The 23,435-nt window shown below is 38.3% G+C and overlaps 1 protein-coding gene across 2 annotated transcripts in view; it reads right to left on the bottom strand.

The window, feature by feature from the left end:
* Positions 1–23,435, bottom strand: part of LOC306879353 (myosin-11-like) — a 34,982-nt gene that overhangs the window by 6,717 nt on the left and 4,830 nt on the right. For both annotated transcript variants that reach the window (XM_079432209.1, XM_079432210.1), the window contains exons 3-33: positions 22,334–22,490; positions 17,597–17,624; positions 12,106–12,205; positions 9,473–9,565; positions 9,323–9,386; positions 9,091–9,189; positions 8,778–8,921; positions 8,573–8,668; positions 8,363–8,481; positions 8,059–8,211; positions 7,796–7,969; positions 7,385–7,558; positions 6,987–7,101; positions 5,898–6,091; positions 5,654–5,775; positions 4,533–4,602; positions 3,912–4,072; positions 3,723–3,831; positions 3,426–3,557; positions 3,133–3,339; positions 2,869–3,006; positions 2,651–2,774; positions 2,388–2,559; positions 2,016–2,228; positions 1,764–1,908; positions 1,451–1,657; positions 1,220–1,324; positions 954–1,106; positions 618–866; positions 324–536; positions 12–224 (exon numbers count right to left, since the gene is read on the bottom strand). In XM_079432209.1, coding sequence (XP_079288335.1) covers positions 12–224; positions 324–536; positions 618–866; positions 954–1,106; positions 1,220–1,324; positions 1,451–1,657; positions 1,764–1,908; positions 2,016–2,228; positions 2,388–2,559; positions 2,651–2,774; positions 2,869–3,006; positions 3,133–3,339; positions 3,426–3,557; positions 3,723–3,831; positions 3,912–4,072; positions 4,533–4,602; positions 5,654–5,775; positions 5,898–6,091; positions 6,987–7,101; positions 7,385–7,558; positions 7,796–7,969; positions 8,059–8,211; positions 8,363–8,481; positions 8,573–8,668; positions 8,778–8,921; positions 9,091–9,189; positions 9,323–9,386; positions 9,473–9,565; positions 12,106–12,205; positions 17,597–17,624; positions 22,334–22,490 — 4,443 coding nt within the window. The remainder of the gene's footprint in view (positions 1–11; positions 225–323; positions 537–617; positions 867–953; positions 1,107–1,219; positions 1,325–1,450; positions 1,658–1,763; positions 1,909–2,015; positions 2,229–2,387; positions 2,560–2,650; positions 2,775–2,868; positions 3,007–3,132; positions 3,340–3,425; positions 3,558–3,722; positions 3,832–3,911; positions 4,073–4,532; positions 4,603–5,653; positions 5,776–5,897; positions 6,092–6,986; positions 7,102–7,384; positions 7,559–7,795; positions 7,970–8,058; positions 8,212–8,362; positions 8,482–8,572; positions 8,669–8,777; positions 8,922–9,090; positions 9,190–9,322; positions 9,387–9,472; positions 9,566–12,105; positions 12,206–17,596; positions 17,625–22,333; positions 22,491–23,435) is intronic.

Below are 23,435 nucleotides of genomic sequence, written 5' to 3' on the forward strand. Positions count from 1 at the left end.
CAATACTGCACCTGTTTAACCAACTGCCTCTTCTTCTCCTCCCCTTGCTCATCTCTGCCCTGGAGATCTCGCTCAAACTGGGCCTTTAGAGCCTGCATGTTGACTTCCAGACGCAGTTTGGCATCCTCTGCAGCTTGTAATTCATCCTCCAGCTCTTCCAACTGAGTCTTCATCTCTTCTACCTGAGCCTCCAGGCCACGTTTGGACTTCTCAAGCTCATGCACCTAAAATTTTAAAATTAGAGTTTGTTTGAAATTTCTCTGACTTTAATGACCTAACAGAAGGTTTGTTTATGAGTGACATTTATTTAGAGGTTTACTTACGCTCTTTCCCACATCATCCTTGGAGCTGACCAGGTCCTCCATCTCAGCACGAAGGGTTTTATTGGCTCTTTCAAGCTCCTCACGGGCTTCTTGAGCTTCATCAAGAGCTCTAGCTAAAGACAGAGCCTTGGTTTCCTTCTCTCTGGCCTCGGCCTCTGCACGATCTCGCTCTTCTGCATATTTATTAGAGACGCTCTTCTCTTCAGCAAGCATCTGAAAGGAAATGGCAGAAGTGAAAATACGTCCACATCCAATGGCAAAACTAATTGATTCAACAGACAAATAATCAGAAACCTGATCAAACTTCTTCTGTTTTTTCTCAAGGTTGGACACCAGCTGTCTCTGGTTGTCCAAATCCATCAGCGTGTCCTCAAGTTCCTGTTGCAGTCTGTTCTTGGTCTTCTCAAGCTTGTCGTAAGCTGCTGCCTTCTCCTCAAACTGAGTATTGGTCGCCTCCAGGTCTCTCTGCAGCCGCTTCTTACCTTCTTCTAAAAGTTCTACGTTACCTGACACCTCATCCAGCTTCTTCTTGAAGTCAGCGAGCTGTGGACACAAAGGATATTCAAGATGTAAATATTGAGGCTCTAATGGAGCAAGACCACAGATTATTCATCTTATTGTTAACCGTACCTGAATGTTCAGGGTCGAAACGTGCCTCTCCACATTCCTCTTTGCTTCTGCTTCCTCCTCAAGCTGCTCCTGTAGGGCATTACGGTCGTCCTCCATTTGACGTAGTTTGGTGGAGAACTGGAGCTTTTGTCTTGTCTCTTCAGCCAGCAACTCCTGAAAATGTCAAAACGCAAGTGAGCCAACTACTCAAATCCTGTTCACGTTGCTAAATTATGCTTCTGCTTTGAAGCTATAAATCAAAGAACACCACATAACATTGCACATACCTGTGTATCTTGCACCTGAGAAGTTAAGCTAGCTACATCCTTGCTAAGTTTGATGTTCTTCCCCTCTGCTTCATTAAGAAGGTTGGTAACACTCTCTAGTTCCACCTACCAGGGCAAGAACCACATGTTAAATGCACTGTTTCCTCCAAAATGTTTAAAGTAACAAACATGTTGTAGGTTCTCCCAACAGTGACAAATATATTTAATAAAACATCCTCCACCATCACTCACAGTTATTTTAGAGACCCGATCCCCCAGCTCGGCTTTCTGCCTCTCGCTGTCATTGAAACGAGACTGCAGGTCAGCAACCTGTCCTTCCACTTTCTTCCTCTTGTGTTCCACATCCTGCTTGCTTTGAGTAAGAGAACGGATCTCCACATGAAGTTCTGATGTTTCCTTCTCCAGAGCTTGCTTGGCTTTCTCCAGGTTTGACTTCACCTAAGAAGCATTTCATACAGTATATATTTTACATTAGCACTTGGAGTTCTTCAGAAAGTTAAACATATGAACAGAAATAACATTGATATTTGTTATGGTTGCCTACCCTCTTGGACTGCTCCAGCTGCTCTGTAAGCTCCTCCAAAGCTTGGGTATGTTTCTGTCTCATCTCCTGCACCTGAGCCTCGTGGACACGGCTCTCCTCGTCCATGGCTTTCTTCAAAAGAGTCACCTCCTGCTCACGTTTGGCCCTAAAAAATATGCATCCTGACGATCAGGTCAATGGTGTCTAATAAACCCTCTCTCAATGTGTGCTATATTAAATCAATACAAGGCAGATCTTTGTATCTGCACACACCTGAGCTCCTGCTGAGTGGCTGTGGTGTCCAGTGTGTCCTCTAGCTCTGATTTGAGGGCTTCAAGCTCTTCTCCCAAGTCTCTCTTGGTTTTTTCAGCCTTATTCCGGGCAGCCCGCTCAGATTCTAGATCTTCCTGAAGATCTGAGATGTGTCCCTCCAGCTCTCTGATTTTCTTCAGTGCATTGTTTTTCTGAGCTGTCTCATCCTCCAATCTGAAACAGAAATGCAAAGAGATTACAAACGTTACTGTAGGTTTCTGTGTGAATTATGCATGAAAGTATCTTCAATTTATCTTCAAGTCATTTGTCTGTGACGGAATAATATACAAAAAAATCATGCATTTTAACATGTTAAATGAATGATCTGTATACCGTGCCAGTGCGGCCTGAAGTTCCTCCTCTTTTTTGGCAAGCTGGGCTTTCAGATCAGCAATCTGAGCTTGGAGGTCAGCAAGTTGCTCCTGAAGGTCATTTGATTCACCCTCTAACTTTCTCTTGGCTTTTTCCAGCTCCTGTCGAGTTTTTTCCTCTTTCTTCAAGCGCACTACAGATTATATAAAAAATATTATCACTTATAACTGAATTAAATGAATTAGACATTACTGTGATTGATTTCCAAACATGAATGGACAAACCCTCCAGTTCAGAGATCATTGACTCGTGCTTATTCTTCAGCTTTGTCAGGTTTTTGGATTTTTCTTCTTCTTCAGCTAGGTTTGAGCTAAAATCTGCTACCCTTTCCTCTAGAAGCTTCCTCTCCTGCAAATAGAGTACTTAAAGTTGAACACTTCAATTGCCACCAAAATATGTCATCTTAAAACAAGAAGATAAATCAAATTTGTTGAAATGAAACCTTATGCAATTTGTTGTTTTGGTCCTCCATCACTAGGATATCATCCTCTAACTTTTTGACCTTGGCTTCACAGGTAACCTTCTCCAGTTGCAACTTCTGACGAGCATCTTCTTCCTCTTCAAGATGTTCCTCAAGATCCTTAGAACATTGTTTTAGAGACAAGAGAGAGACATTGACTAAATAGAAGCATTTAAAGATATCTAAGGACTGAATTTGATCAAGTGCAAGTTGCCTGTGAATGAAAACCAATAAATTAAAACCTACTTTGATCTGATCATGCATTTTCTTCTTTTCCAGTTGTAGGGCTGCACCACGATCCTCCTCCTCATCCAACCTGGCCTCCATCTCATGCAAGATCTCCTCAAGTTCTTGTTTCTTGGTAGCTAACCTTACTCTCATTTCCTCCGCCTCTGCATAGAGCTCTGTCTCAGCCTGCAACTTCTCCTGGAGCTGGTTCCTTTCATCCATAAGCTACAGAAGAAAGGATTATATCGTATAATCAGTGTGTGATTAATTGCTATTAAACTCAAGAGGACAAAGTCAGGATTTCGTCATACCTGTGCATGTTTCTGTGAAACGTCTTTTAGCTCTGTCTCAAATTTTTGTGCAGATTCTTGGGCTCTTTGGAGCTCCTCGTCCTTCAGACTCATCTCCTCCTCTTGGCGTGTCACCTGGAGGAGAGGCTTCACCTGTGGACATTATGGAAATATGTTTAGATAAATACTAACAGAAACCCTTAACGCATTCCCAAGAAACCATTTTTTGCACCACATTCAACCAGTTACAAGAACTTTAATAAAAGATGTATAGTCACATTATTCAATAGAAATTTAGAATATAAGAAATGTTTTAACCTTGGTGAAGAGTCTCCACCACTGCCAGTTCCTGAGTTTCAGATAAGCTGCACAGTTCCTCTGGATCACCTTCATAGCGGTTAGCTGTTGCTGCCTCTTAGCAAAGGCCCTACACATAGTTTTAAATTAGAATAACTCAAATTGCATATTACTATTTTGAAAAATACTGTATTTATGAACTCTACCCACTTTCTAGCTAGGAATCCCCTGGCCTGTGCCTGGAAGGCAATGATTATGACTGTGATCTTCAGGTCACGCTCCTCTTCAAGCTGGGCCAGGACTCCTGTGCGGAAGAAGATTTTGCTCTGACCAATACGGTACAGGTTTGGGTCCAGGTCCAGGTGCTTGATCTACAAAGAGGGTCAGGTATAAGAAAGAAGATGCACATTATCCCTACACTATTTCAATCAGCTTCACTTATACATGTACTAGTCAGTGTCTCTAATTGTATAAAGGAATTATAGTTGAAAGCATGGTTCAGCACTTTAAAAAAAAAGAACCCAGTTGGTAGGATGCCACACTTAGATACAAGTTAGCAAAGTAATGAAATAATTGTGGTGGGAATACTGGGGAAATTCCATAAAGAAAAGAGGAGTAAAACGTGGTAATGAGACCATTGTTGAGACTATATGAACATATGACTTGCAAGTGATATTGTTAGATGTTTTGCAGGCATCTTGGCTTTGTTGTCTCGAGAAATAAAGTCTGATTTTGGCGTCTGGAACTTCTTGACTCAATAAATTATTTTTGAAAGAGAGAAGACGTTCTATGACATGTTCTTTAACAAGATTTAATTGGATAACATCTTACCATCAGACAGCAGGCCTGCTTGCCATCCATGAAGCCCTTTGGAATAGAACTTGGTGCCAAGATCTCATATCTGTATGTCAATGTAAAATGAAGAGAATTGCATTAAATCTGATAACCTTTACCATGCAATATATTTGGCACAACATACAGTATGTAATCACACTGAACTGCAAATTGGAGTCCAGGTAGCAATATACTTTTAGGGGTTCAAGAGCGTAGCTTTGCCTCTAGAACCACTGCTGTCAATCTAATCATTTGTTAAAAAATTTATAATATGTAAAAACAACTACATTTGTGAACTAGTCCTAGGTTTTTCATTTTCATCTAAAAAAAAAAAAAACAAACAAAAAAAAAAACGCTGCAATACAATTCTCTGGACTCTCTCAATGATTATCAAAAAATGTTGAACTTTATACTTTGGGTAGTTATAATGGGGGTCGTTTAGAAAAGGGGCCTGTCCAAATATACCCAAAAGCCTAAACAAAAACTCAAAACTTCACTAAACAAGGTGAGCACATTTTTAAACAAGCATTCAAAGTTCGGACCACAGGTGGTGCTATTACAGTTAAAAAGGCTTAAAAAAACTATATATTTCTATGGTAAATGACCTCAAACTGCAGAACATGATCACATATTCGCACATACACTAAATCTTCATATCGTACGAACAATCTCCTCATTCTGAACAACTGCCTGTAGGACCACTGCTGTCAATCAAATTGTTCTTTAAATATTTGACATTAAACTCCTCCAATCCAACCATAGGTGGCACTATAACAGTCATAAACATTGAAAATCATCACATTTCTATGATAAATTACCTGGACTTGCCAAAAATACTTTTTAAAATAATTGATTTAGGTGGTTACAGGCTTGCTAAATAATATAAATAATATATGTATTTTTTCATATGTGCTTGAATGCCTTAAAGTGCTTAAACCCTGATAATCGCTGCCTGCAGCTATATTTTACTTTTTAAATTCTGTGAATCTTGCAATGTCATTCTCGAGAATTTATACTGTTTTTACATTGGATATGCAGTTAGTCAATAAGACAATAAGTCAATAAGACAGTTGTCTCACTAAATGAAAAAGCTGATCTAAAATAATAAAGCTACCCACCGCTGTCTGAACTCTTGGAAGACAATTCTGTTGGGGAATCCTTGGCGGCAGATACGAATACCCTCCAGCACACCATTACATCTCAACTGCTCGAGCACCAGGTGGGCATCCAGCTTTCCTGCCTAGAGGTGAAAAAAGTACCTTTAACATGGACATTTAAAGATATACATCTAGTATGAATATGTACCCTATGCCCAAACATCATTGGTACCACCAGGTAACATGGTATGCAGCAGTGACATACCCGTTTCTCATGGTTAGGGATAATGCAACGAACAAAGTTTGGCTGTGTGTTGTGCAGTGTGGTCATTAGTTTGGCCAAGGATTCTTTGTAAAGCTGGCCCACAGTACGGAACATGCCCTTCTTGGTCTTAGACGCACCAGGTGCGAAACTGTCTGACATCTTGGCAATGGTTTCCAATCCAACAACACGGTCAGCTGAGAAATAAAAAATACAGATGTCAGCCATTATTCTTATCTCAATTACACTTAGTGATATTGTGCTTTGATTAGCCAAAACAAAAAAGGTGGGAAGATGTAGATCATGGTTTTTTTTTTTTTTTTTACACCAATTATGAACATTCAGTGGTCACAATTGTCTGGGTTGCAACAATTTTGTAAGTAGTTGTTAGCATAGGTGCCGATTTAGGTTTCAAACCCCCAATTTATTTATTTTTTATATATAAAACACATTTCAGGGCTGTTTCCATGACTAAATAATAACTGGGCTAAGTTATCATACACATACATTATCATTATATCATTCTCATTACTCAGTAATTAATTATACTGGGTGTTAGTTTTTGTTCCCCCTCTATACTCCATTGGATGGCATGTTTGAGGAATTTACTACACAAAATATCTTGCGAAGTGAAACGCATGGACTGCAAATACATTATTTAGTAACCAAATAATGCACACATTATTTCTATAAGGGTTGCACTTCACTAAATAAAATGATTTAATAGATACCTGTTTACAATAAGCACTTATTCGCGCGTACACAGGAGGACGTTTGAGGGCGCACACCCGTAATATCTGAGGGAGCGCAGAGCCATCATCACTATGTAGGGTATATGAGAGAGCATTTATGCTGGCACCCTCTCGTATTACAATAATGCAATCTTTTGACATTTGCCAAAAATAATGCCAAAAACTGCCTCAAATGAACTATGAAAACGAGAATAAAGTCGTACAAGCTGCAATCCATTTCTTATTGGTTAAAATGAACAGAGACTATCTCATGTTTTTCCGTGGGTGCTATGGGATCGGCGCCTATGGTTGTTAGAGAGTAGTGTATGGAAAATAAGAATTATGTATTGCTGATACTGACCATCCTTCCACAGGTCTTGCATAAATGGATTGGAGGAATTATTCAGCAGTGCTGTAACATTGTCATTTAAGGGGTCCATGTTCTTGGTTAGCCATGCTGTGGCATTGTAGTCCACCTAATTGAGAAAAGGGTAGGTTTGGGGCATGATATTTAATACAAAGTGAAAATTTCACTAGGAATGAACTGTGCATGTATGCATTTTTCAAAATTCTCCACAAAATTCATACTGGACATTATTATCACAGCACAATTCCCTACAGTATCTTGCAGGCGAGTTGTGAGTACTGAATATGTCGAGGAGGAGTCTGTATTCCTTGGGTTATTACTGTCTAGATCACAATATTCTCCACATGTACAGTAAATCAATAAATAAATCTTTCCTTCAAGTCAGAACTCACCCGTCCAGCATAGTGAAACACAGAGAATTCTGTCTTGTCCTTCAGTTGCTTAGGTTTAGCAAACTTAGTATGATTAACATGAGTGTTGCAAAGTTTCTCCACGAAGGAGACATCTGTTGCCTTTGGAAACCAACACTCTTCATCCAACAGAGCCAGGATGCCTGGAGGATTGTTCTGTGGAGGAGTTTCAGTAAGATGAGGGACATTAACTTATGTAGCAATAAGACATCATTACTTCAATATAAGTCTTCCATCAAAAGTGTGCCTGTTATACAGCAATTACAATAAATTAATTGAATAAAAAGACATTGGTCACCTTACAGCTTTCTGCTGGAAGCAGTTGATTTAGTTTAAAACGGCAAAGAACAAGAATCATTCTGTTCCTACGTATCTACACACAATCAAACTTACCGGCCTTTCAATAAGCTCGATGCAAGGTTGCAAATCCAGCCCGAAGTCAATAAAGTTCCATTCGATGCCTTCACGCTGGTACTCCTCCTGCTCCAGGATGAACATGGTGTGGTTGAACAGCTGCTGAAGCTTCTCGTTGGTGTAGTTGATGCAGAGCTGCTCAAAAGAATTGTCCTGAAGGAGAGAAACAGTATATGCCATTAACCTTAACACTTCAGGTTTTTTTAACCAAATTGAATTATTTTCTTTCAGGTTTTCCAAACCTCGAAGATCTCAAAGCCAGCAATGTCCAAGATCCCCAGGAATGAGGCACCCTGACGTTTTGTCTTGTCTAGTGCCTTATTAACTCTTAGAAGGATCCAACGGAACAAACGTTCATACATGGCTTTGGCTAAAGCTTCAATGGCAAAATCAGCCTGTAAGGGGAAAAGTATTGTATAGGTAATAATGTACGTTCTTCCATAATGACACTCACTCAGGGTTTTTTTCAGTTTCATCACAGATCTGAGAAACATTACACCCATTCCACATCTTTACACTCGCAGCACAAGTATACACTCTCTTCACCTGTTCTTTGGTTTGGGCCTTCTGCACAACCTCACGACCCACTTTAATACGTGGCGTCAGAATGGCTCTTGTGAAGTCTGTCACATTAATGCCTTGGAGATGGCAAACTTTCTGGGCAGCTGAGAATGAGACACACATTTCAGCGGTCATTTATTGTTTTATAGTAGCCTGAGAAGTCTTTCACTTGGCATTTTCCCCAATGTTTCTGACCTGTGTTGTCTGGCATGGTTGCCTGTTCCTGGTTCCTCTCTTTCTTGAACTCAATGTTACCCAATTGAAGCACAGTTGAGACAACTTTGAGGATATCTGACAAAAATAAATGCAATTTCTCAGGATTATCTTACTAAACTTCAAATAAGTAGAAAATGTCTTATGTCGTAAGGACACCATGTGTATATTTCATTGTGTTTAATACCCGTTCTTTCTTCAACAGTGAAGCCCATGATACCCATGGCCTCCATGGTTTCTTCATACATTTCATCATCCTGGTTGGCTGGAATCTGGACATGGCCAGCCGAGAGGAAACGATAGTTGTTGAAGTTTTCAAGCAAAAGCTCCTCTGCCAGTAGAGAATAAAAATCAAATGACATATCCCAGCAACAGTACAGTTTATGCAAGAATATCACTGCATTTATAAATCTCAGTCTGTCTGTCATTAGGTAAATATCCAATGAAAAACTGTCACCATATGCCAATATGTTTTCACTTATTGAAGTGTCTCCACCTACCGCGTAATTTGTCATTTACGCCAGCTACCATGTAGTAGAAGATGTGGAAAGCTCTTTCAGTTTTTGCTTGTCTGATACAACGAGATTTCTCCAACAGATCTGAAGTGATTTGGACATTAAGGTGAAACTTTGCACAGATAAAAGGTTTCAACTGATATTCTAATTTTTTAATAATTCAAGATGTGAGATTGATCTGCATCTTTATTTGGCTTATATAAGTCATCAAGGATACAGGTCTCTATGTTGGCTCCAACTATGAAACCTGTCACATCAAAGTTAATGCGGATGAATTTGCCCTGTAAAGAAATGATTTTGAAACCATTAATTAATTACAGTCTGATCGGGGTAAAAATCTGCTATCATACAGCATTTGCAAACTTACAAATCGGGAGGAGTTGTCATTCTTGATGGTCTTGGCATTACCAAAGGCCTCTAGAATTGGATTGGCCTGCAGTAGTTGCTTTTCCAGCTCACCCTACAGTACCAGGGTTAGAAAGCAATGAGAATCATTCCATAGAAAACAAATCAAGGAAGAAAAAGGGAGAATGGGACATGCTAGAAGACTGGAATAAGAAATTAAAAAATCAGAAGTCAACTAACAAAAGGCCCTCCTTTAGAGTATACAATGCAACTTTTTAATTATAAATGTATGTCAGAACAAAATTGGGAAATGTAATACATTTAACCACAAATTATTTCTCCATTTAGATGGGCATGATCCCCTTAGATCAAAAGAATGCTGTTCTATTTGCTGCCAAATCTTATGCAATGAGAAGCCCAGCCAAGCATGTCCACCTTATACAAGGATATCAAGAGGATTGGTTGAGGTCATACTAAGCATGTAGAGAAAGGACATATTAATGGGGTTCATGAAATGGATCTCAGTAATAGATCTTTAAGCAGTCACTTAAGAACATAAAAGTTACTCAGTGGGATGAAACACAGAGTCCTTAGAGAGCATAATGCTGCCTTTGCATCACAAAGCCTCTGGTGTCATTTGACCACATAATTAGATTCTCGTTTTTAGACTTAAACGAGGCAGAAAAAGGTTTCAACCGTAACACAAACTTTCAATTACTTTCTTACAGAGCATCAAAAAAGAAAATATCTAGAAAATGAAGATATCTACCAGAGATAGCTTGCCGCTGAGAAGGAAAGAAGATCGCTGATAGCTTCATACACTGACAAAGAAAAATAAAGTAAACTAGAAAAGAAGGAGAAGAAGTGACATTTAGAATGATGGAGACAGAGAGACTGTTGACAGAGAGATTGTTGGGAAGAAAGAGGACAGAGTTGGTAGATTGTATCAACATTCATAAAGCACTTGGCTGAATCTGACAGCTTCTCTCAGTGGTCTCAGGGCAAAGCATATCAGCTAACAGATGACAACTTCATTGGTCCATGGAGTGCCAGACAGAGTATGTGAGTGGTGTTGAATGGAAGAGGAATGTGTTGCAGAGTTGCATTATTTTTCAACTCAAATCATTAGTGTTTTCTCTTGTGCTCCACAGCTAATAGAACAAGTTAATAACCCATCGTGCAACAACATGTCAGCAAGAAAATAATGTGTTTTAAACGATTTTGATGAATTTTTGAAAATTGTTTAGTAAAAATTCATGACGAATGGTGAACAGTGGACTAAGGGGGCGTGTACACAATATTGTTTTCAACTAAACCCGTAAAACTTTTTATGCGTTTTGGCAGTTCGTTTTGGGGGCCTAAAAAATGAAAATAACTGTCGATTCACTCCACTCACATACTCTGATGTTCTCTCTCACTCGCATACAATTCACCTTATTTAAGTTTCACTGAAAGAAAAAAATCACTAATAATTTCAACCTTGAATTTTTCAGAGCCCAAATAAATATATTATTCTTACATGACAAAAAGGATATCAGAAGAAGTGTTTAGTAAATTCCAAAGTAGTGCATTCAAGTGTAACGAAACTACTTTAGGAACCAAGAACATAACTACTATGGGCATCCCTTTTAAGCTCATATGCATGGCAGTTATGCATAAAATGTCCTAAAACCAGTTATAATGTGTGCATATATTTTGGTTTCCTTGCATATCTCATGTATCGTACCTTGTAAGTACACATTAGCACAGATCTACACTGAGGTGGCATTTATACTCCTAATGCACACACATATGAGCTTGACAGATGATGCGCATTAACCTGTGGTAGATTAATAAGTGATCAAGGAAAAATGAGGAAGGATATAAGATCAACAATTCAAAAGGCTATACGTTGGCATGCACACACACTGTGCTCAGACAGATTGTTTCAATGCCAGGCATCCGCTCTGGCAAAGAAAAAGTTAACCACATCTCAGATGGGGGAATGGCACACACGTGATCTAACGGCATAATCTTGATTTCATTATTTTTTATAATCATGCGAACACTGAAGCTCTTTGGCACATTGTCTACAGTCATTTGAACAGTAGCCATACGGGTGGTTTGTTTAGAGGGTCCCTCCATGTAAGACTTGTCTAATGTCACTCTCAGTGAGAAACTCAAGCATGCAAACTCTCAAACCCACACAAGAAGGAGTTTTGCACAATCCTTTCTACTCACATAGGCAAACTGTTGTCCTGTATGTTGCTATTTGAGGAAATTCATTAAGGAAATTGTCATTAGATAAGTATAAACTGCATTCACTGGTTTTCCTTTAGCATTTGTGGAAGTCTTGATTTCCTTGAGATACAAATGGCTCAGCAGCATATAATCAAAACATATTTCGGTATCAGGCAAAATAAGAGCCAGTACAAGAGCCAGCATAATCTAGTGATAAATGGGATATGATATCAAACATTAAAGACTGAAAGGAGTGTTCTTATCTGTTCACAGTTTGACCTTAATTATGAAAGGATTCAGAATGTCAGGATCTGATTTAAAAGAATGGGGTCAAAGCAAGGGCAAATACTGATGACTAAACCCATAAGAACTGGCTTGAGAAGAAGACAGAGGTTATCAAACAGAGAAAGAGATTTTCAGACTGTTTGTACTTACAGCGCTTGTGTCTTTCTTGCCTTTGTGGGACGAGGCCACTAGAGCCAAATACTGGATGACTTTCTTGGTGTTTTCTGTCTTCCCAGCACCTGATTCACCACTAGGAAGAAAACAACAGTGAATGACAAAACTGTGTTCTTTCATTCAATAATACCTATGATTGAAATACCAGTTTTTGCAAGGCATCAAAAGAACAGTATTACAGTTTTAAGTGAGATTAGGTTTTAGGTTTTGGTTCTGTGTTGAAGAAATGGCACATTAATCTGTGCATATGTCATAAAAATCAGTACGTCTTGACTCTTGACACTAACTGGCACTATATTTGCTGTGTAAAGAAGGTCATGTATATTTTCAGCTTGTCCACCATATTTATGACTGTCAGCAGGGGAAAAGTAATGTGCATGAATACAAAACACATAAACAAAGATACCAAGAAAATTATAAATCATTAGGAGGAAATTAGTTTGAAATAACTGTAACTCTAAAGGCCATTGCACACTGAGTACGAAATTTTTGTGTGCGTTTTTCCGTTTTTGTCGTATTCCTCATCCTTTCCTATCAAAATGCATGCTACGGATGCGAAAATGCAGAAAATCTAACCTTATCCGAATTTTTTTATGACGGATGAAAGTTGAGGAGGCCGTTTGTAAACATGATTGACACAACGTGAGGTCGTATTTATTTTTTTATGTAAAAATTTCGGACTCAGTGTGTAATGACCTAAACACTAAAATGTTTTTGACATCTATTATGTTCTCCAAGGCTGCTTGGAGAACAGTTGTCTGTTTTTTTAAATGTAATTTATTCCTGAGATGCAAAGCTGAATTTTCAGCATCGTTACTCCAGTCTTCAGTGTCACATGGTTCTTCACAAATCATTCTAATATGCTAATTTGCTGCTAAAGAAATGTTTCTTATAATTAAAGTTGACAACATTTTTGTGGAAATTGTGATATATTTTAGGATTCTTTGATGAATGGAAAGTTCAAAAGAATGGTATTTATTTTAAATATATTTTTTGTAACAATTGAAGTCTTTACTGTTACTTTTGATACATTTTTTGGATTATCATCTATAATTTACCTTGTTACGAGGGGTTACAGTGCACTATTGCCTTGTATGATGGTAAAGGGATGACTGAACCTTCATTCTGACATGCTAACATTTCCATATTAGGAAAACTGAGTCTGGGATCCACAGGCCTTGCTGCAGCCCAAGGGCTGGTTCTTTGGCAGGAGCAGGATGCCCTCAGATCAGTTCACTCAACACATATAAAGCATTTTATGGAGCACTTTATACTGTATTGTTTGTAGAGCCACAGTTTTTGACCATTTATAATACAGTATAGTAAAATTCATGATGGTTATGGTTACTGTAGCCAAATGTGATTGAAGTACATACGCCGCATTGGATAAGAGGTATGGGAAAACGTGTGGATTTTTCATAGAGGCCTCAGATCAGTGGTTTTTAACAATCCATGTGTTTTTAACAGTTTAACAGTCTGTTTTTTAATAATACTCTTTGGGTGGTCATTCCCAATCTCCCAAAAACTCTTTGAGACAGCCAAAAAAAAAGTGTCTCCATGAGAGCGTTGGGCCAAGTGGAAACATCCTGATGTCATTAGAGAATTCTGTGCCCTAGCAACAGTTGCCCTAGAGCAGTTTAAATGGCTTCCATTTCCTATTCCACACTCAGAGGAAGTTTGCAGATCTATCTTTTATCTATGGGTGCCTCCCACACTGACACCTCGAATCAACACCATTTTATTTTAACATCCTCATATTTCACAGCTGTTTTATTATCACCCAGATGTAAAACAATGATATCGCCCGTGAACATCAGTTTATGTCTTTTCAGTAGAGCAACAGCTATTTTTGCATGTGTTTTTTGTTTTTTTCAGGACAGGCCATGTTTTGCTGTGGGGCCTGCACAGATGCAAGCCAAATGCCCAGTAATGACTCAAAAACAAGCATAAATGAAGCCAACATGCTTGATCTGGATTTAGAATAAGGACAGGGGGCACATTTCCTGTGAGTAGGCCGACTCTGAGGAGACATGACCCATGGGGTTCATCTGCCTTGTTCCCACTGCTGAGGACTTTTTGAAAAACATGTACTAGTAGAGGGACTCTATTAGTTAAAATTATGTCTACTGATCATGATGTGGTTGCTGCCACATTTTAATTGTTAAATACTAAATTAGAAAGGGCTTAATGTGTTTATCATTAGTCTAAATTTGTCAAAACTGTTTACTTTTTTCAGGAATGTAAACAGTAACCACTGACATGGATGACATGCTATTAAAGGGGTCATATGATGCGATTTCAAGTTTTCCTTTCTCTTTGGAGTGTTTCAAGCTGTTCATGCATAGATATGATCCCTGAAGTTGCAAAGACTAAAGTCTCAAAACCAAAGAGATATTCTTTATAAAAGTTAAGACACACCGCCCAAATGTACATGCAATGAAAAGAAGGCAGAACTATTATTTTCACTGTGGTATTGTTGCTGCCGCCGCCACCATGTCGTGGAGACGCTGTGTTTCATTGTGAAAGCGAAAGATCTTTGTTTGGGCTTCCAAAAGAGGACACAACTAGAAATCAGTGGTTAAGTTGTATTTATAACACTGTTCCAGAACAGTTCAATCCAAATATTGGAGTGTGTGTAGCGCATTTTACGGAGGACTATTTCCTGAACCTGGGAGTAGCCTGTTAGCTGTGCACAAAGGCTGTTTCTATAAAGTGGGGCAATTCCAACTTTGCAAGGACAGTTTGGCGCTTCTGACTCACAGCCTGTAAGTATGTTTTCTTATTTAAAGTGTAGAGTAGTGCTTGTTGTTTGTCGTTTCTCCGATCACAAATGCAGACACGGTAATGGTTACGCGGCGCGATGCAACGCAACATGTAAAAAGACAGTATAAGTCATTATAATCAGTAATTATGTCTCCACTGGATGCAAAAAATGCCTCGTTTATAATGGGTTTTATTGTTTTTGTGTCATCGTGCCGTACACAGCATCACAATATGGTGAAGGGCGTAACATTTCCGTCTCACGATTGAGTTATTCGGCCAATAACAACGCACTGGATATCTGGCCAATCAGAGCACGCCTCGCTTCTCGGAACGATGAGCTTTGTAAAAAGCAACGCGTTTCAGAAAGGCGGAGCAACAATAAAGTGCAGTATGTGGAAAATAATGTGTTTTTTTTAACCTTAAACCACATAAACACATTACATTACACCAAATACACAAAATAATGTTATTTTTTAGCAACGTCATATGACCCCTTTAACGACTGTCAGGTGACATTGAATAACATCATATGGCTTCATCTGCCTTCTACAATGTGATTAAAATGCTGTGTGTTTAAAGAAAATGAAGAAAAAAACATTTCAAATGCCTTTTTATTTGTTTGTTCATTGTTTTGTAACAGTGTTGGGAGTAACGCTTTACAATGCATTACAGTAACGGATTACTTTTTTGATGTAACGCAGTAGTGTAAGGCATTACTAATCAATTTTCAGTAATATTTTACTCGGTACATGTTCAGTAACGCTTGCGTTACAACACACTTTTAGCCCAAATTTTTATTTTTTAAATTAATGTCCCAAGGGCCGGTCCTCAGGCCTGTTTTAGGCTTCTCCTTATCTTTATATTTAGACATCCATCAATTATTGATGAAAAAAAATTTGCCACGCTGCTGGAAATAACATGAGTCGGTGTTTAGTGTCCCGCAGCAGCACCGAGCCGTCAGCACAGCTGAAGAGTTCTGCGTTCAAATACACGCAATAAAGCAAAAGCCCCAGCAAAAGTAATTACCATGAATGTGTCCGGGGGAAATAGTAAGGATTCGCCATCTCCTCGTTAGACGCGCCTTTAGGGAGAAGTGCATCTTCACGGATAACGATTATATTAAAGGGTTTTTGTTTTCGTTTTTACTTATTTCGTTAAGTAGTAATTTAAAGCTTTCTATAGATATATTTATCATGTCTGAGGCATGTATTCGCTGACTTTCGGTTCATTTTTGTGAAGCGCTCCTGTTCAAGATAAAAGCACAACGTTTTGTTGAAATTGTGAGTGCACACATATAAAATTAGACCCTTTACAGTTAGGAATGATGCATTACTCTTACCTTTATGAGCAAAAAATTACGGCGTAAGTTGTTTCAATTGAAAAAAAATTGCAATTGATTGCGCTGGTGCCTCCATGTCCTGCGCTTTAGCTTCCACTCTCCGCACAAACTACTGGATGCAGCGCACATTTATCTAAGTTTAACGTTTAAACATTGTGATATGCTTGAACTGTTTTAGTATAGCTATAGATTTTATTTTAGGCAAGTTATGATGATTTGAGAAGGCTAAATTGATCAAGCATAAGCTTTGATCAGCCTGCCGGTCTGCCGCTGGCTGCTTGGTCGTTACGGAACGAACTATAAACACTTTGTCATTAGGGCAGGGCTCTAGTACATTTAGTCATTTTAGAATGTTAAGTTCTACTTCTGTAGATATTTTGGTGAAAGTAACTCAAAAGTAATACAGGAGTCATGTAACGCATTACAATTCTGAGACAGTAATATTGTAAGGTAAGGAATTACTTTTAAATAACAGTAACAAGTAATCTGTAATGTATTACAGTTTGGAAGTAGCTTGCACAACACTGTTTGTAAAGCACCTTCTGAATTAAGGCTTTATACAAGACACTGATGTTACACAAATTTTACATTCTCAAGGTAATTCAAAACAGGTTTGCCAGGTATTCTATTTAATCAATCAAGTTTAGATTTATCTATCTATATCTATTTGTAATCGTGTTTTAGCCATATCCCTTATGAAAATTATGGTTTATTATAGTAAAAGTGTAGTAACCATGGTTTTTTTTGGCATATTGATTACCATTTTATTCAGTTTTACTTCAAATTCCATTTCATTTGTGGTTACCATTGTTTAACTACAGTATCCATGTTTGTTGTTGTTGTTGTTGTTGATGTTTTATTTTGTAGTAAAACCATGGTTAATTTTCCTAAGGGATAAGATATTTCAACTGTAATTATGACAAAGGTTGTTGTTTTCACACTTTTTTTTAATTATTAAAAGAAACCAGGAGTATTTATATATTTTATTAACCATGATTCATTTTGTGATTCCAGAAATTTCAAGAACTATATGTTCTTCAAATAGAACAATATAATAAGTTGTTGAGGGGGAGAAATATGATTGTGGTTTATGTATATGACATGTGATTTATGTTATGAAATGAGGTTTGATTTTATGTATTTTTTTATTTATGTATTTTACAAAGTTAAACACTTTTAAGTCATTCTGCAGCCCACTGGAAGTCCTGGTTGTGACCTGGAAGCACTTTAATAATACTAATAAGTTTAATTTATATAGTGCCTTCCCATAACTCAAGGACACTATACAACTTAGATACAGCATGGATATTTGAAATTTAGACTAGTTATTTCAGTGATGCAAATAAAACAATGAAAAAAACTTACGTGCAAAGAACAGACTGGTCCTCTCGATCTGTAGAAAGAAATTATAGACATTACACGGCCCAAGGAAACTGTCAGGCTGGTGCTCATGGAAACTGCAAGAGAGTATGCCGTGTCATTTTTGAACATCATGAAATACATTATGGCTGCTTTTAAGCCTAAGGGGGAAAAGTTCTTGAGTAACTAAATTGGTCTATGATGAATACCATTGTTATTACAGCATCCAAAAATGCACATAATCTAATAATCTTTGATTTTCAGTGCAGCAATTTGATTTGTTGAAAAATAAATTGACTCCATTCTTCTCTTGGGAGATGCAACACAACTCTTGCTGAGTTCAGCAATGGGACAATCATTGATTCATGCTGCTAAAATTAGAAAACCTTCTCAGATGCTCCATTTAAGGTTTTTTTATCCTAACCGTACACAAATGATTGTTCAGAAAGCATAATCGAAATTAAAAACCATATATTACTGGATAATTTATTAAAGACTTGATTAAGTCAAACAAAATATGATCATTTCTGAACAATTCTAAGTCAATGAATTTATACTTCAAATTCAAAAAGGCTAGAGCTTGGTTCTTATCTATGATCCTGGAGGCTGGGCGAACGCCCAACCTGCTAATCAGCTGAATGTGATCTCGCTGGTTCTGCTCAAGCACTATAGAACGTCTTCTGTTGTAAACACAATGAATGACTATTGCTCATTTTGGATATGACTTAAGCTGGGCAGGTTTCCACATACAACATGAAATCTGTTCCCTTGTTTCTTCCTAATTAAGGCACAAATCGAGGCATTCAGAACACAGAAAACCACATCTAAACACACCAATGGGGAAACTGCACCTCAGCCAGACAGTCTGATGAAAAGCAAGATGCGCAGGTATTGTTTTATCCCAGCTAGTAAAAAGTTATATACAACAATGAATCTATAGATTCAAATCCAACACATTTATTATCATAAATTAGTGATACACAGGTTCAAACGGTAAACACGGTATGAATAAAAAAAAAAAAGTGGCTAAGCAATGTAGACAGCGTCGTGAATTGAACCTTTGCAAAAACCCATCCTCCTTAGTTACTGTTGCTATGCCCGACAAAGTCAAGCCTCTCTCACACTACACATCATGTTCTCACTTAGTGAAAAATACACGGTGCAAAGAGGGAACTGACAACACACCATCAGACAAGACAGAGCAGGTTACTTCTGGTATGAAACAAGGTCTCAGCTTTTTTTTTTTTTAAAGAAATTCAATACCGTTTTGTGGCTCTTTAATGTGTTGTGACAGTTTGCTGTAGTGCCTCAGTTTAAGCAGCACACGTGAACCGATCGTCTTTTCATATTTACTTAAAGCACAAAATAAACATGAATGAACATTATAAAGTGTTTTATTTCAACCGCAGAAAGATGTCAATACACGCAATTTCTCAAATTTAAGTCCACCGAAGTTAATCTACTCTCCTGCCTGATTTGTTTGTCGGGCAAGATGGCGGATTCGGTGTTATGATTGGTCAGTTCGCCTGTTAATCAAGCTCTTTGCGAACGGCCAATTGAGAGAAGATTTTAGAATAGTTACAGAACTATTATTAACACACAACTAATTATTTAAGTTAACTGCACAAATAAACCAAATGTAAATGCCCATTAATGGAAGCCAGAGACGCTGAACACCGACTGCAAACTAACACCTGTGTTAGCTGTCTATAGCTGGCCGCACACTAGACAATTTTAAGGCCGATTTGCACCCCTGAACGAGGCTTGGCCCAATTCGAGGCTTGTCGCAAATAATTTTTTGTCCTTTTATACAATTTTTGGTTTATTTAACTGCTCCCGTTCGAGACGGAGCGTCACCGAACTCAAGTAAATATCACCCATCTTCTTTTTTATACTTTGTTTTTCACTGTAAAACAGAAAGCATGGCAGGAAAGCCAGCTGACAACGTAATTTGTTCTCAATTAGTTTTTCTTCTCTAGCCGCGTTTGATCTCGCGAGTCTCAGTGAGATCTCGTGTCACTGTGAAATCGTTCTTACAATCATCAAGTGTGCGATCTCGCGGTCTGGTCGAATCGTCTAGTGTGTGCTGTCAGAGGATTATAAGGCTAAAAATCAGTTGAAATAGGTGATTGTCTTCAGAAACATTTTTTTGTTATTCTGGTTGAAAGTCTCTTCACATCCTGATAGCAATCATTAAGTTAAGGGGTCTAAATGTATTTATCTGTATTTATATATTCTGTGGAAGGTGTAGGACCAAGAAATGTTCGTCCAATCAAAATGCCCGGTCCGAGCATTTTAATTGGCTTTCCTACCTGCCTGTCAACGTATGTATTTGCATATCTCTGCGCACCCAGTTCGCGCAGACAGGATACGTCATCAGCGCATTCACGCACGCTGTGCAGACAATCTTCCTTCCTGGTATTGTAGTACTTTTACTAACTGTGCTATTAAGTTTTCTCACCAATGAATGACACATTATGTTGCCCAGCGGTTCCCAATTCCAGTCCTCGCGCCCCCTGCTCTGCATATTTTGCATGTCTCACGCTTAGTTAACACACCTGATTCAGATAACCAGCTCGTCAGAAGAGAGCTATGTGCATGAACTGTTTTCCGATTGGCATGCTCCCTATACAGTGTTCATTGCTCCCTACTCCCTGAGAAGGAGAAATCTGTTGAATTTTATTTAACTTCCGAACATTCATTCACGGATTTGCGCTGCGCAGCGTCTTCACACACAGACGAAACTTACTAGAGAAGTGTGAAGTGTGACATAATATACCTCTGTAAATAAACACAGTTTAAATTCACATCTCACACACTTTAATGCCCTTTGTATGGAACATATACGCTTTGAACTGGAATCATGGCGAAATATCTGGTGATGTCCCCTTCGCAGGCAGCACTTCGCATTTATAACTTATAACATCCGTCAGACGTAATAAGATATACATATATATATAATTGGGAACCGTTGATGTAGCCTATTGTAGTAATTTAATGTTGTCTCTGGTATTCTCTGGCTGACTCTCTGTGGTCACTAAAAAATCCCATGGCACTTCTCGTAAAGAGTAGGGGTGTAACTGTCCTGGCCAAATTCCCTCCACTGGCCCTTATCAATCATGGCCTCCTAGTAATCCCCATCCACTTGATTGGCTCTATGACTCTCTCTCCTCTCCACCTGTAGCTGGTGTGTGGTGAGCGTACTGGCGCCGTTGTGCTGTGGCTGCCGTCGCATCATCCAAGTGGATGCTGCACACTGGTGGTGGTTGAGGAGAGACCCCTACATGATTGTAAAGCGCTTTGGGTGTACGGCAATACACAATAAATGCGCTATATAAATGCATCATTCATTCATTCATTCATTCATTCTGCTCTTTGAGTGTATGTGCGTTCAGGGGGCGAGGCTTTGGACGGCGATTGCAGGGAGGGTGGGACGTTCGCTTTCAGTGCTTTCAGGCTAAAGTTAGAATTTTCCGAGATCTCCTATAGCACCTTTAAGATTTGAAAATCGTCTAGTGTGCGGCCAGCTTCAGGCAAACTGCCGCTGATGTGAGCCCGACGAGAGCCGACATGTGGAACACACCAAACAAACTAGCCCGACAGACACTCGCCGACGGCCGACCATTGGCTTCGTGTTTCCTGGCTTTAATGGCACAGTCAGGGGCAAACCATGAAATCTACAGAACACTTAAAAAACTACCATAAATAAACTAAAAACAATTTCATTCCTTTCTATTCCAGGCTACACCACTCGGTCAAGCATGTGAACCTTGCCTGGACTTCAAAGAGAGATCAGTGTAAGCCTGAGCAGGAATGTGAATACTGACGCTCATGGCTGATCATGCTGGATTTTTACTCGTCATCAGCTGCAACAGGATATAGCTATTGTAGGAATCCGTCAAAACATGTTAAAGATGTCTTGTCATGTGGTCTTTAGGTGCTATAACTGGACTAATTTTGTGCTACGAACAAGAAACTGTTATCATCAGTCCTCATACAGCAGGAAATGAGTCATTGACATTGTGCAACGATCTGCATGAATTTAGAGGGTTTGAGTATGATTGTTCGGCCCTTGTCTAATGTAAACGGTTTAATGAGAAGTGAACTTAGCATAATTACTCTTGGGGAACAGCGTGACAATGCATCTTCCTACTTCTGCTTTTTGAAAGCAATTTTCTGCAAGTTTCACATAAGATAACAGTTTCTGAGATATTCCACTGCAAACATTGCAAAGAGGTTTTGTTCTCTTTTCTCTTATCTCATCTGACTCCAGTTCATTAAGCTGAAGTATTAACAAGTTCATTAGCAACACAACAACTTCATTGAGGTGTAAAACATCTTGCGATTCTTCTTCTTTTCCTTTAGCACCTCATTTCACTTTATAATACAGCTTCAAACTCCTGTGGGTAACAGGAGCTTTTTAAAATAGTTTGAAAGTTTAAAAGTGTTAAAATGGCATTAGATGTGTGACCTGCTGGCACATGTGTGCATGCATTCCTCACACCACTGACTGACCAGGAAATATGAGCTGTCATACTTCATTTCAACAAACAAGAATGACATTCAAAGAGCGCACTGGTATATGGAGATCCTACACTGTTCTGTTGCCAATTAGTAAAATAAAAATGCCTTTGGGATGCATTTGAGTTTGAAGTTCCAAAGACAATGGCTATTGTGAAATCCAAACATTGAGATCTTGTAAAGAGAAGAGAATGTGTCAGTGTCCAGCAGACCAGGCCTCACCTTGCATCATGTTCCTGTAAGCGTTGTCCGTGATGGAGTAGATATGGGGAGGAACCTCGTGGCGCTTTTTGCCTTTGTACATTTCAATGATCTTCTCAGAGTAGATTGGCAGCATTTTATAGGGGTTCACCACCACACAAAACAGCCCGGAGTATGTCTGAAAAAGATAACATCTTGGTTTTCCACTGTATATGAAGTTTTATGAATCCATCAAGTAAAGAACAACAAGGAGACATGGCAGCACAGTAACGAGCTGTACAATGTGTCATAAAATATACATTTAAGGAAGTTTGGTTTGAGTCTGTATATTATAACTCAAAATATTTGAAATCTGAAGTGATGCATATTCCATATGGAAGACTCCTGTTCCTCAAAGGAAAGATTTTGTTAACTAATGGTTTGTTACCAGAGTGCAAACATAGTTTGGAGGCCTGTGGAAGTTATATAACCCCTCACCCTTGGGAAATGTATAGTGCCTCTTTCTTAAGCTTTAGCACTTGTAAATCATGATTGCCATTTTAACAGTGCATTTTTCCGTTTGCATTGGTTTGGCCACGAGTTATTAATAAATGTTATACATTTGCTGATAATAATATGTTATGCACTATGTTATGCAATAGCGATGTCAACAGAGGGTCAATGACAAATAAGAGTGACCAAGATAAAGAATAAGAAAAGTAACATGAAATATGTAAAGTTCTCAATAACGCACTTTCAATTTATGTTAGTTTCATTTGATTTTGAAAAATATTTATACCATTTTCAACAAAAGTTTAAGTTTAATGACTTCTAAAAATGTCATGGTGTAATCAAGTAAAGCATAACATATTTTTCTTACAATTTGTATACATGTGATAGTACAAAAAATAAAACCTTTATTATTACTATTATTATTGTTGTTATTTTACAAATCAAATTATTAATTATTAAATATCATCATATACATTTTTTTGCACCACACATTTTTAAATGGACATTTTTTAATAGTCTTTTTCTTATATTAAATGACTAATAACAAAACTGCTTCTGCTTGTATTTTTTTACTTTAGGGTTTATTTACAAGTATTTCTTCCTTTCAGTCAGTCTTTTATGATATCTGCCC

The sequence above is a fragment of the Barbus barbus genome (genome assembly GCF_936440315.1).
Source record: "Barbus barbus genome assembly, chromosome: 13".
Lineage (NCBI taxonomy): Eukaryota > Metazoa > Chordata > Actinopteri > Cypriniformes > Cyprinidae > Barbus > Barbus barbus.